This window comes from Eretmochelys imbricata, chromosome 22 (genome assembly GCF_965152235.1).
Source record: "Eretmochelys imbricata isolate rEreImb1 chromosome 22, rEreImb1.hap1, whole genome shotgun sequence".
Classification (NCBI taxonomy): Eukaryota; Metazoa; Chordata; order Testudines; family Cheloniidae; genus Eretmochelys; species Eretmochelys imbricata.
Window position 1 is genome coordinate 12,151,512 of NC_135593.1, and position 13,760 is coordinate 12,165,271.

The following is a 13,760-nucleotide window of genomic DNA, read 5'->3' on the forward strand; positions in this document are numbered from 1 at the left end:
TTTTTGAGCCTTTACTTGTTCTTCTAGATTCCCAGCTAAACTTGCCATTCTTTTATTGAAACTAGCAAAGTACAAGCCATGATACTGCTGTTCAGACCAGATACCAATGATCTTACAAGTTAAAATGAAATCAACAGTGAACTTCATTGCTAAATATGAAACCAAAAAGAAAAAAGCTAACTAAACAAAGGGAATGTGAGGAAAAGATTATTTAAAAGAATCATAAGCATTTCATTTTCAAAGGGACATTTTCTGAGTTCATCATGGTACAATCAGGAGTTTTCAAAGGGAAACAATTCAGATAACCATAAACCAAACTTTTTGTAAAATATTGTATTTAAGGCATTTACTGTTATGATGTATACCAATTATTGCTATAATGTGATTGCTTGCATTCTTACGTAGTTTTCTTTGGTTTCTCAGTGGCTAAACTGAGTTTACTTCTCTCTTCTAGTAACTGTTATAATTGGTGTACTTGTCCTGTGTCTGAGCAACACAGAGGAAAACAAATATTTATTATAGATTCCTTTGAATCAACAATTTAATAAAACTGTTTGGGGTTTTTTGTTTTTGTTTTAATAAAGATGCTGCACTTAAAAAGTCTGCAGTTGAATTAAACTAGTAAAAATGCTCTACTTTCTGAGCTTTATTACACTATACACAATCAAGCAAGACATCAAGCAAAAGCCCTGCATTGGTAAAAGAGTGTCTTGAAACTAATAATTATTCTGTACTTACAGCGTTTGGTGCTTTAGAAATCCTGAGGAAATCACAGTTCCTGCCCCTGACCTTACAGTCTAAACTAAACACATTACATAAACAGAAAAGGAGTACTTGTGGCACCTTAGAGACTAACAAATTTATTTGAGCATAAGCTTTCATGAGCTAAGTGAGCTGTAGCTCATGAAAGCTTATGCTCAAATAAATTTGTTAGTCTCTAAGGTGCCACAAGTACTCCTTTTCTTTTTGCGGATACAGACTAACACGGCTGCTAGTCTGAAACCTGCCATTACATATAAACAGGAAATGAAATCCTGGCCCCATTGAAATCAATACGAATTTTGCCATTGATTTGAATGGAGGTAGGATTTCACTGATGGTATTTAGGTTGAGGGTGCAAATTTCAAACTAATAAGGTACGGTAGATATTGTGAGTAGGGACAAATACTATTCACAATAAAGACAACCACAGAAATTCACCCTTACACCCGAACATTTCACATTTCACTGGGATCTACTAAACTGTGTGCAGGATGACAATAAAACCCTTAAAAACTAACTGATTTCCATTGCAAAGATTCTGGTTTTTCCTGCTTGCTTGGAAGTTTTATGCAAAGATATGCAGTTGGCATTCTCTTAACCACATTGCACAGGGTGTGACATTTTTCACAACCCTGATTGATGTAGCTAGGATAATCTAACTTTTAGATGTGGACCAGGCCTCAGATCCTACAGAACTGCAAATGATAAAATTAAATGCAACAACGACAATCCATTGCCATCAGTGAAGCCTCACAAAACCCTAGACGCTAACAAAATAATTAGATTTGACCAAATCGTGAGGTCCTTATTCAAGGCAAAATTCTGCACTGTGTCCTGCAGGGGTTGCAATGTGGCTGGAGGCCTCAGGAGGAATGCCAGGCTCCTCGAGTGTGTACCCCAGAAGGGGTGCAGTATGCTCTCTGCACCACACCCAACCAGCTCTGTTGAGGTGAAGGACCCTGGCTCACTTTCCCTCTCCTCACCTTTTCAGACAGCTGAGTGAGGGGAGGGTGGCGGAGCTAGTGCGGAGCAGAAAAAATGTTATTAAACAGAACTCTGAAGCTGTCCTTGTGCACAGGGGAGGGAAAGCAATTTGAACCCTCTCCCACTGCATATCAATGCAGGGACTGGAGAGAATCTGGCCCTCTACTTCCTACTCAGGCAGACTCCCATTGACTTTATTATGGAGATTTTTACTTCATTTAAAGAATCTAAACAATTCACAGTAACACTGAACAGGCCTGACCTTGTTTATGATATTATGACATTCTGGGGTGCAATCCAGACCAGAGAGGGGCTGTGTCACCCTTGCCCTGCAACCTGGGGTGTCTCACAGTGCTTTCCTGCTGTAGCACCCTCTTGTGCAACTCAAACAGCCTACCAGCATGCAGGTCACACCCTGAGTGTCTGTGTACAGCCACAACCCTAGTCCAGCACCTCTGACCCCAGAAGCCTGTCAGCAAACACCAGCCACACTCTGGCTTCCAGCAGCCTTGGTTACTATTTGCAGGGTGACCCCAACAAACTCCCAGTATCAGATATCCCCCCCAAAATGTATACTCTGCACTGTCCGACCCTCTCCTGGACAGTTCAGATATTTTAGGTCCATTGCCCCTGCTAAAGGGATCAATATCCAACAGTCTGATACTTTAAATAGTTACCCCACAGCCCAGCTTAACCACACCACTGGATTAGTTTTGATTAAAGAATTAAACAAGTTTATTAACTACAAAGAGATAGGTTTTATGGGAATGCACATATGAGCATTAAAGCCAGACATGGAGAAATAAAGATAAAATGCTTCCTAGTACTAAAACGTAACAAAGTAAATTTGGTCCAGGGTGAAGTCCCTCACCATATGACCAAATTCTCAGGCCAGGATCGGCGTCCAAAGGCTGTTTCTTTTGTCTTCTTAGGTGAAAGAGAGAGCTGAATAGTGATAGATACCGTGACGTATTTTTGCCCCTCACTTTTATAGTCCAGTCCCCTTTGAAATGCAGTTTCTAGAGGATTACCCATTTATTCCCGCTGTGAGGACAGAGATAAGGAATCTTGTTGTGAAAGGGGTTTCATGCTGTTTGCTATGATGCAGATCGGTTTGTTCCTGTCTCCTCTGTCTTTGAGAACTTGTTTACCCACACTTGTCTGGTAAACATATTTCAGATCTAATTTCAGCTTATGTTTATAACCGTCCACATATATAACGTTGCTATACACAGTTCATCATGATATTATTGACCAGTGAGTCACTAGTTTTCAAATGATACCTCACAAGGCATATTTTGTACAAAGATTATTACAATGGTGTGTAAAGGGTGAATATAGGGGTGCATTCGGATATCAGATATCTGACCATCGTTTCGCCTCAGAGGGTATGACTGTTTAGGGTTTGTGATGGGCCATATGCTTGTTTTGTATCAAATGTTCCTAAAGAAGCATATTATAGGTGAACAAATACAGTTCTCCACAAACGTCCTTCCTAGCTGCTATTTTAAATGCACCCTCTCTGCTGGGACACTTCTGCTGCAACAACGCATTTTGACAGCATGAACTATGAGTGGCATGTGGCTGTGGATTACTATATATATTTCTACTCAGATAAATAATGTGGAGATTGTTGCATTGTTATCCCTTGGTTTATTTTAGTACATTAGCACTGATTATGGGCAAGAGAAGCTTACAAAGAATTAAAATGTGGGATTGAAAAGATCCCATTGAGGCCAGATTTTCCTCCATGGAGAAAACTCTGCATCACCCTAAAGCAACCCCTTCTGACAAATATAGGGCCAGTTTTCCTCTGACAGTTCATTTGATCTGATGCAGGGAATTAAGGTGTGGGGGGAAATTGGAGGATCTTCACCTGCTCCCCTGCCAAAGGATAAAAAGGAAGGCTGCAGTTTGACCCTCATTGCTAGAAGAGTTTTATTATATTGAGAGATATTCCTTGAAGTAAACAGCTAAGTACATTTTTAAAAGGCATTAGCCGATGTATTATAAATAACAACAGCATTTGCAGTTGCTAGGATAAAAATTACAAGTACTGTCAATTGTTTCAGGACATAAAATGATCACCAGCTGGTTTAGGAAACAACTACCATTCTCCCCGGTGGTACTGTATTGCACTACGTTGTGGAGGTTTTTATGCCTTCCTCTGAATCATGTAGCACTGGCCACTGTTGGTGATAGAATACCTGACAAGCCCACTGACCTATTTTGCTATGAAAAATCCTATTGTATATTAGATAGCAAAGTACATTATGTAGGGGAACAGGATTATTACACCTTTCAACAAAACATCCAGAATTGGCCACTGTCTGAGGCCGAATATCAGACAAAATGGACCTCAAAAAGTTTTGGTGTGGCATACTCTAATGTTCCATAATAGAAGATTGAATAACTAGACACATTTGTTTTGCCTCCCTCTGAAGCATTCAGCATTGGACACTATTGGAGACAGCATAGCAGACAAAATGGACTATTCACCTATTCCAACACATGGAAGCAGTAATAATGATAGCTAGATTATCTACACTGCTTTTCATTAAATTGCAGAGTGTTTTACAAAAGAGGTCAGTATCATTTCCCCTCTTTTACAGAAAAGGAAACTGAGGCATGAGATGCAGTGACTTGCCCGAGGTCACCTGGTAGGCCCATGGCAGAGCCAGAAAGAGAAACCAGGTCTCCTGAGTCCCAGTCTAGTGCTCTAACCACTGGACAACACTGCATCCCATATGGTCTGGTATTATATGGTGAGATGCAAACAGTGCATGCTCTCCATTCAAATATCATACATTAGCCATTGTTGGAAATGAACCCATGCTACTTAGTCAACTGATTTATCCCTTTATGGAGAAGCCTATGGTATAATATTGCAGAGTGGGATACATAGGAATTAAACAGCTGGGTCCTGGCCACTGGTGAAGACAGGATATTAGGTTAGATGAGCCAATGGCTGATCTGCCCTGTCAATACTTCTAGTCTGGCATGGTGGGTGAAGTATGTGATGGAGCGGTATGGTGATTACACTTTCTGTGAAGCAGTGTTACTCAATTTCTCAACGTGAAATTGTTTTGTGACTATTCCCTAAACATTTACTATTGAAAAGTAAAATAAACAAAACAAAAACAAACCAATGGTAATATATCTAACCTGAGACTGTACTTGTTTTCAAAGGTTGACAGGGAACATTTGTCCTTGAAGTGTATGGATAAGCAGGCAGTGGGAGAGGGGTTTATTTTTTTTTTTTTTGCCTTTAATAATACATAGCTCTTATATACTAGTTTTCGTCAGCAGAGCTCAATACGCTTTACCAAGGAGCAACATTACCCCTATTTTAGGGATGGGGAAACTGCAGCACTGAGCGGTGATGTGGCTTGGCCAACACCAGAACTAGCACCTAGGGCTCCCCAATTCCAGCCCAGTGCCTTATCCACTAGGCCACATTACCCCACCCGGTATGTGGCGCTGCTTTGGATTGTACTGGGGGATGCCTAAAACTCAGGCCAACCGAGCTACATCACTCATGGATGTGAGACGCTTGGCCCCCCTCTCCCTCAAGACGTGGCTATGCCAACCTATGCCCTGGTGTAGACAGGGCTCCGTGACAGAAGAATTCTTCCGAGCTGCCTGCCTCTGGTAGGGTCAAGGGGTACTGGAACAATGTTTATAGTGGGGGTGCTGAGAGCCATTGAACCAAACTGTGTAAATCCTGTGTATAATGGGAACCACTTCAAATCAGAGGGTGCAGTAGCACACCACCCTCACACACACCTCCACCCCCCCCCCCCACAGTTCCAGCACCTATGGGTGGGGACGGATTTCTACAGCGACTGAAGGACCCCTCCGGCAGCTGCAGCCTCTACACCACAGGCCGCCAGCGCCATGTTGCAGGGCATGAGCCGGGGAAAGGGGAGGGGGGGGGGCCCTTGGCATCTCCCGCCATACACAGGGGGGGAGCAAGGAGAGGTGCATCATGGGACGGGGAGAGGCACCCCCCCCCCGGGGGCTCCTGGGCATGGCTGTAGTGCGAGTGGGGGGGGAGGTACTGCGGGTACGAGGCTTCCCCTGTGGCCCCCAGCCTGGGCGGCGCGCCCCTGATTGCGCCCCCTCTGGGCTCCCGGCCCCCTCCCCGCATCGCGACAGCTAAGCCGCCATTTTGTTTCCCTTCCCCGCTCTCCCTCCGCGCCCGCATATGCAACCAGCTCGGGTAGTTCCGCGACCGGATTGGTCTCTCGCTTCCTTCCCACTTTCGAAATATGCAAATGCCGCCACGCTGTGACACGATTGGTTACATTACCGGCCTTCCTTCCGCCTTCTCCCCACTGGCCGACGTGAAGTTCTCTTTATGCAAATAAAGCGGCAGCCTGGAGCTCTGATTGGATCCCGTCCTTCCCTCCGCTCCACCCCGTCCGGCGACTTGCCCCTTCCCTCGCCGGGCACGGGTGTGAAGGTTCGAGAACGCCGGCCGGCAGGCCCGCCTCCTTCCTGTGTGCGTCACTGAGGGGGCGTGCTCCGCTGAGCGCGATTGGCTCCTGCCGGGGGGAAGCACGGCAGGATTGGCCGGCTGGAGGCGAAGGGGGGCGTCAGTTCTGGAAGGTTCTGAGGGGCTATATAAAGCGTGTGGGGGGCAAGCAGCCGGTCTCATTCAGCACTGCAGCTCCCGCATCATCGCTTTCTCCCCGCCCTGAGCTACCTCGCGCTCAACAGGTATGACTGGGGCCTTGTCTCGACTGGGGCTAGCCAGGAATATGGGGCGGGGACGAGCGCCAGGCCGGGCTCACCGCTCTTGGCGCGGGACCCGCAGCGCGGCCGGGCTTTCTGGGGAAGGGGGATCGCGGCCTCGTTTCCACCTGGCTCGGTGTTCCCAAAGGTTGGAGGAAGGGCCCTGGGCCCCGAAGCGTCCCCTCAGCCGGCTGCCGCGCTCGCTGCCCAGGACTCCCCCGCTTCCCCGGGGTGGGTGGCCCGCATTGCCGCGGGGCGGGGTCCCCTGCGGCCGGCTTGCGGCGGGGCGCGAAGAAGGGAGTCCCCCCCCTTCTTGGCTCACGGGTGGGGGAGGCGGGGAGATGCTGCTGGCAGTTTCCGGCCGGCGTAAGCTGTTTCCCCGTCCCGCCTGCCCTGCGCCGCGCCGGTTCCGGGCGGGGGGGGGGAGGGGGACAACTGTCCACGTGACACCGCCTCAGCGGCTGGTTCCGCAGGGGCTGGCCAGAGCGCAGGCGCGAGAGCGCGTGGTGCGGCGGGGCATGCGGCCCGCGCGCGGGGAGGCGTGCTGGGGTCTTTCAGCGCCCCCCCCCCCCCGCCAACCTTCCTCCGCCCGCCTCGCTTCCCGGCTGCGTTTCCCCGTGGCCTGGCCGCGTGGCTCGAGGAAGGCGGCTGTGGGGCCGTGGAGGGACTTCGCTTCCCAGCATGCAACGGGCGCCCCCCCACCCACGTGGCCGGAATGAGGCGCGCCCCGCCGCCGCCCCCCCCCCCCATGCCTGGAGGTTCGCTCTGCGGAGCTACGTGTTTCTGTCCCGTCAGCCTTTGTTGGCCAAGTGGCTCAAATTGCAACGGTTAAAAATAGAGGGTTCTGTGCCCCAGGCATGGGCTGAGTCTTTGTCTGCCTGACCAAAAGGCTGTGTGGCCTTAAGGCTCAGCTGTAAATGTGGTTCATTTAGCTACTAAATTGTAAGGGACTTTGTCTCTTTAGGTAAGTTTCTTTTTGTTTTGCGTCACTTTGAGGCCACATGGCATCCTGTGCCTTTATTCTAGTAGCTAATTGGTGACTCAATGCCACATTAATTATTGATACTTTGCACAGAAGCAAATAGAAACATCTGCTACTAAACCCATGAAGTTTAAATTTTGCTATTGTTAATCCTTCCAGAGTTTTAAAAGGAAAACATTGATTTTGTTAACTTTTGTCTTATATCTGATTTAGGAGTTTATTAAACATGGGCTAACAAACTGAAGTGTTTGCATATGTGGTAAACAAGCTTCTCATTTACAGGCAAAATGTCTAAGGGACCAGCAGTTGGAATTGATCTTGGCACCACATATTCATGTGTTGGTGTCTTCCAACATGGCAAGGTGGAAATCATTGCCAATGATCAGGGTAACAGGACCACGCCAAGTTACGTTGCCTTCACGGATACAGAGAGGCTGATTGGTGATGCTGCAAAGAACCAAGTTGCAATGAATCCTACTAACACAGTCTTTGGTAAGAAAAGACATGAGCCTTTTAAATTGGGACTAGAATATTAAACTGAATAAAGTTGCTGTATTGTTGCTTAGCTAGCATAAACTATAGCTCTTCTGCTTGTTAGGTGGTATATCCTCATGCAGAATTGGGCTCTCTAAGTTGGATGTAGATGGAAGGAACTAGAGGCCTCGCATCTCCATTGTTTCCATGTTGGCATCAGTTTAGGCAGCAATGCCTTTGTTTTCAATGAACAAATTCTGGGAATGAAGGAACAAATGCCATCTGTTTTAAAGTACATCCTGTGGTGCAGATTGGTGCTCAAATTGGCATGAGGCATAAGTTTAAACTCCAGTTCCATTCATAGTCCTGAATGATCCCAGTTCATCTTTAAGCTTATTGTGTTTTCAGCTTTCATTGAGTTCAGTTTAAGTATACAGGTTAAGGCTCTAAATCAGTGGGTTTTCAACCTGTAATCTGCAGACTCAAAACATTGGGCAGAGAGGTCTGCACATCCCAAGGCTGAAAACTACTGTTCTAAATCATGCAACCTCCATTTACTGTATAAAGTGGAGACTTTTTTGCCATTGTCCTCATACCAGTAGATAGGATGGTTTAAGTCTGCTCCTACTGTGGCAGGAGTCAGTCTCCATAGTGCCACTGAACAAGATGGCTAGGTATTTGGGGAGGGGAGTTACTTTGGGAGTTGCCTCATTTGAATTTAAAACAGAGGACATAACTGAAGTGTTGTCAGCATGCTTTTGTAGAATGGTGAATTGGAATTATTACTGACAATAGTTAACTTTTTTAGATGCAAAGCGGCTGATTGGTCGTAGATTTGATGATACTGTTGTCCAGTCCGATATGAAACATTGGCCTTTCACTGTGGTGAATGATGCTGGCAGGCCAAAAGTCCAGGTTGAGTACAAAGGGGAGACGAAAAGTTTCTACCCAGAGGAAATATCTTCCATGGTATTGACCAAGATGAAGGAGATTGCGGAAGCATACCTTGGGAAGGTGAGACTTAAAAGCTGAGCTCCTCCGGTAACTCTCCTAGAATTTAAGGGGCTAATGGTCTCAAATGTAGCTTGATCTTGGTTTCATATATTCATATACCCTGTAGACGAAGGTCTCAGCTGATTGTGACTCTTTCTCTGTCCATAGACTGTTACTAATGCTGTGGTCACAGTACCAGCCTACTTCAATGACTCCCAGCGCCAGGCCACAAAAGATGCTGGAACCATTGCAGGTCTCAATGTGCTCCGGATCATCAATGAACCGACAGCTGCTGCTATTGCTTATGGTTTGGACAAGAAGGTGAGCAAGTTGTAATAGCACAGCTAAACAGCATAGTAGATTGTTCCTAGTTAGCTCAATAGTGGTGAGTTCTAACACATCCGTAACAGAAAACACATTATATTCTTCCAGGTTGGAGCTGAAAGGAATGTCCTTATCTTTGACCTTGGTGGTGGCACTTTTGATGTTTCAATCCTCACTATTGAGGATGGCATCTTTGAAGTAAAGTCAACTGCAGGTGATACCCACTTGGGTGGGGAGGACTTTGATAACCGTATGGTCAACCATTTCATCGCTGAATTCAAGCGGAAGCACAAGAAGGATATTACTGAGAACAAGAGAGCAGTTCGCCGTCTCCGTACAGCTTGTGAACGTGCAAAGCGTACACTCTCCTCTAGCACTCAGGCCAGTATTGAGATTGACTCTCTCTATGAGGGCATTGATTTTTACACCTCAATTACCAGAGCTCGTTTTGAAGAGTTAAATGCTGATCTGTTCCGTGGCACTCTGGATCCTGTGGAGAAGGCCCTGCGGGATGCCAAACTAGACAAATCACAGATCCATGATATTGTACTGGTTGGTGGGTCCACCCGAATCCCCAAGATTCAGAAACTGCTGCAGGATTTCTTCAATGGCAAAGAGCTGAACAAGAGCATCAATCCTGATGAAGCTGTGGCTTATGGTGCAGGTAACTAATTCCCCCATAACTTTTGTGGTGTCTAATGCTGGGCCTTTTGACCATAGGGATGGGTATATGTAAAGTGTGGAAAAACTAACGCAATACTCAAGCCATGGCAGCTATGGCTAGTAAGTGATTAAATGTTGGTGACCTATGGATTGCTATAGCATCCGTGACAAATCACTTATGCACGTATTCAACTAAGTGTATTGCTTAAATCCTATGGGATAGCATCTTTCCAGTTTACTTGCATTGATGAATTTGGTTCCAAAGCCATTCGTAGTTTCCACCAGAAGTTGACTGATGATGGCTAAAACCTTCCTTGGATGTCTGAGCGAGTTAAAAGAAACCTCCATTTCCCAGTGACAGTATTTTTTTTGCAGTGTCTTGACACTACTTTCTTTTCAGCTGTTCAGGCTGCCATCTTGTCTGGGGACAAGTCTGAGAATGTACAAGACCTGCTGCTGTTGGATGTCACTCCTCTATCTCTTGGTATTGAGACAGCTGGAGGTGTCATGACAGTCCTGATCAAGCGAAACACTACTATCCCCACCAAGCAGACTCAGACATTCACCACTTACTCTGACAACCAGCCTGGTGTACTTATTCAGGTATGTATCTGGTTTGGGGTAATTATTCTTCAAACAGTTAAGGGACTGCTACTCATCACATTCACTGCCTCTGTACTGCAGCATAACCTCAATCAGTTTTAGGTACTGAAAACCCCCAGTTTAAACTTCTAACTTCTCTTGTAAGGAAGTACTGTAATTATAATTAAATCTGCAGATGAGTTCAGTCTTCTTGAGTAGACTATCAAGACATGGTGGGTTTGAAGAACTCTTCCTTGTTTTGAGAGTTGATTTGTGAAGGAGTAACTTATGGCCGCTATGATGAGAACGTTCCAAAATCATTCGTAGTTTCCACCAGAGGTTGAAAGACCCATGTTGGCTCCAAGTACCTTCCTTGGATGTCTGAGCGACCATAACACATACTTCACTTGACTTCCTGATCCTTATGAAAATAAAGTTGAAAATACTAGTTGCAAGTAACAGATAAAACTTCATATAGCAAAATGCTTACGCTCCTCTTGTTGGTCCTTGTTTTTTTCCCCCACTTCAGGTCTATGAAGGGGAGAGAGCCATGACAAAAGACAACAACTTGCTGGGCAAGTTTGAGCTGACTGGCATCCCTCCAGCTCCAAGGGGCGTACCTCAGATTGAAGTAACATTTGATATTGATGCCAATGGCATCCTTAACGTGTCTGCTGTGGACAAGAGCACTGGCAAGGAGAACAAGATCACAATTACCAATGACAAAGGTAGGCAGTGCATAGCCCTTTGGGGGTGTAAAGTGGCTGCAGTAGTTGTAGGACTGCATCATGTTCCCCTGAAGTGGGTGGGTGTATATAATCCAGTGATAGAATGAAAGGCCAATCTTACTGCTGCAGTGGTACTGGAACCACCAATTCCAGCTCCTTTCCCATAACTTCCAGCTTGCTGGGGTATGCCCCAAGCTAAAGCAGCTGCCCAGTCACCAATTTATGCTGATAGGGAATGTTAAACCATGTTGCCAATTACACAGGCAGTAAATTCTTAACACTGGACTGTCTTGTTCTGCATACTCCAAAAAGGAACCATGGGTTGATAGTTTAAAGCCTAAAAATCTCACTCCATGAGAACAATTTCTTACAGTAATGTGGCCCACAAACTTAGTGCAACCAGAAAAGGAGTACTTGTGGCACCTTAGAGGCATCCGATGAAGTGAGCTGTAGCTCACGAAAGCTCATGCTCAAATAAATTGGTTAGTCTCTAAGGTGCCACAAGTACTCCTTTTCTTTTTGCAAATACAGATTTTTCACAGCTGTTACTCTGAAACCTGTCATTAGTGCAACCAACTTAACCATATCTTCCAGGTCGCTTAAGCAAGGAAGACATTGAACGCATGGTCCAGGAAGCAGAGAAATACAAAGCAGAAGATGAGAAACAGCGTGATAAGGTGTCTTCCAAGAATTCTCTAGAATCCTATGCCTTCAATATGAAGGCCACTGTTGAAGATGAGAAGCTCCAGGGCAAGATCAGTGATGAGGACAAACAGAAAATCCTGGACAAATGCAATGAAATTATCAACTGGCTGGACAAGAATCAGGTATGTTTAAAATTTCTCTCATGGAGATAATTTTAATCCAAAAACCAGAATTAAAAGTTCCAACAAAGCTCCAGGACTTGTTTTAACCTGAAAATGAGCACATTTAATCAGTGCTGCAACAACCGGGCAAGTCTTCTGCCATTGTAATCTTAACTAGTATCTTTTTGTATTGTAATGGCCTACACAGAAGGCAGCTCCAAAATCCAAGGTGGGTTTGTAGTTTCTATGGGGGGGGCTGTAGCTATTGGCCTAGATTTGGGTGGCAGGAGGTAGCTAATGGTCGCTATGATGAAAATGATTCCAAAGCCATTCGTAGTTTCCACCAGAAGTCGAAAGACTTATGTTGGCTTAAAGTACCTTCCTTGGATGTCTGAGCGACCATAAAATCTTCCTTTCTAAAAGACTACCTTAATGTTTCTCCTGGCACTACAAGATGTCTCCCTCCCTTTTAAAGAGACCATGTCAGATCAGATTCTAGTTACCAACTCCACTAAAAGAAATGGGTTTCCTGATTATTTCCCTTCCTGAGTGCACTTCTTGCACTAGTGAATAACCAGCAATTCCTTGCCATAACTGTTCTGACAGTGTCTCTTTAACTCTCCTATAGGATATTAATGCAGATTACATAAGTCTCAAGCTCTTTAGCAGTGGTCTCTGTTAACCTATAGCTTTCCTTCTGCTTAACTTTTTGTCTCTATTTACATCTAGTTATAGAGTCTGAATTGCTTTGTAGCTTGTCAAACACCTAGCTTAGCATACTACTCTGCCACACCCATCCTTGTTACCCAGGAAAACTGACTAGAGTAGTGCAAGCCTGCCCCTGCATGGGGTTTGCTTTAAGTACACTTTCTCAAGGTGCCATCTTTACCCTGACCCAAGGTAAATGGGGGGGGGGGGGAAGAGTATAAACAGTAGGCTGGCTCTTGAGCTGGCCTTCCAGGGGCACACTTGCAGCAAGTGTGCAAATTGCTCTCTATATTCCAGACTGCTGAGAAAGAAGAGTTTGAACATCAACAGAAGGAGCTGGAGAAGGTTTGCAACCCCATCATCACCAAGCTGTACCAGAGTGCAGGAGGCATGCCTGGTGGCATGCCTGGTGGATTCCCTGGTGGTGGAGCTGCCCCATCTGGAGGGGCCTCATCTGGACCAACCATTGAGGAGGTGGATTAAATGCACTGGAAGCAGCATTCCACAGCTGGTTATTTCTTAGAATTGAAGGACTCAAGGCTGGGTGCAGTGGCAGGCTAAAAAAAATTCCATATTTGAGCTGCTGTATAAATTGTGTCCGGGCATTTTAGGCATTCTAAATACTTGAACATGTGCACAGGGAAGGTGAACACCATTGCACTTTATCAGTACTGTAAACAAGTGCAAATGCAATTCATGTCCTAAGGAATAAAACTTATTTAATTGGCATCAAAAGGCTTTTATTCTTGATTCATCCTACTTGGTTAAAGAAAAGTAACTTGTAGCTTATCAGGAATTATGAGTATTTTAGTGAGACTGGCTTTGCTTCAGGTCTAGTTCTCAGATATAAGCATTAAAAATTTGTTGCTTGACCTAAAGTTATTAAATTATCAGTTTCAGAGTAACAGCTGTGTTAGTCTGCATTCGCAAAAAGAAGTACTGTGGCACCTTAGACTAACCAATTTATTTGAGCATAAATCCGATGAAGTTAGAGCTCACTTCTTCATTGGATTTATG

General features: G+C 45.3%; 1 protein-coding gene and 3 non-coding genes across 4 annotated transcripts; all 4 read left to right on the forward strand.

Annotated features, from left to right (window-relative positions):
* The first annotated feature begins 6,365 nt into the window (after nucleotides 1–6,365).
* HSPA8 (heat shock protein family A (Hsp70) member 8) lies at nucleotides 6,366–13,478 on the forward strand. The gene is made up of 9 exons (XM_077839846.1): nucleotides 6,366–6,468; nucleotides 7,748–7,957; nucleotides 8,748–8,953; nucleotides 9,101–9,253; nucleotides 9,365–9,920; nucleotides 10,320–10,522; nucleotides 11,031–11,229; nucleotides 11,824–12,056; nucleotides 13,041–13,478. Exons 2-9 carry the CDS (start codon nucleotides 7,753–7,755, stop codon nucleotides 13,224–13,226), a joined length of 1,941 nt encoding a protein of 646 aa, XP_077695972.1. The 5' UTR covers nucleotides 6,366–6,468; nucleotides 7,748–7,752; the 3' UTR covers nucleotides 13,227–13,478.
* LOC144278628 (small nucleolar RNA SNORD14) lies at nucleotides 10,159–10,249 on the forward strand. The gene has a single exon (XR_013348623.1). It is a non-coding gene; the product is annotated as a small nucleolar RNA SNORD14 (small nucleolar RNA).
* On the forward strand, nucleotides 10,794–10,890 carry LOC144278623 (small nucleolar RNA SNORD14). Its single transcript, XR_013348621.1, has one exon. It is a non-coding gene; the product is annotated as a small nucleolar RNA SNORD14 (small nucleolar RNA).
* LOC144278622 (small nucleolar RNA SNORD14) lies at nucleotides 12,337–12,434 on the forward strand. The gene has a single exon (XR_013348620.1). It is a non-coding gene; the product is annotated as a small nucleolar RNA SNORD14 (small nucleolar RNA).
* Nucleotides 13,479–13,760: the final 282 nt, after the last annotated feature.

Coding starts and splice junctions, on each gene's coding strand:
- HSPA8 (XM_077839846.1), top strand. CDS start 7,753: ATGTCTAAGGGACCAGCAGTTGGAATTGATCTTGGCACCACATATTCA. Junction 8,954..9,100: donor CGGAAGCATACCTTGGGAAG/GTGAGACTTAAA, acceptor CTCTGTCCATAG/ACTGTTACTAATGCTGTGGT. Junction 11,230..11,823: donor CACAATTACCAATGACAAAG/GTAGGCAGTGCA, acceptor CATATCTTCCAG/GTCGCTTAAGCAAGGAAGAC.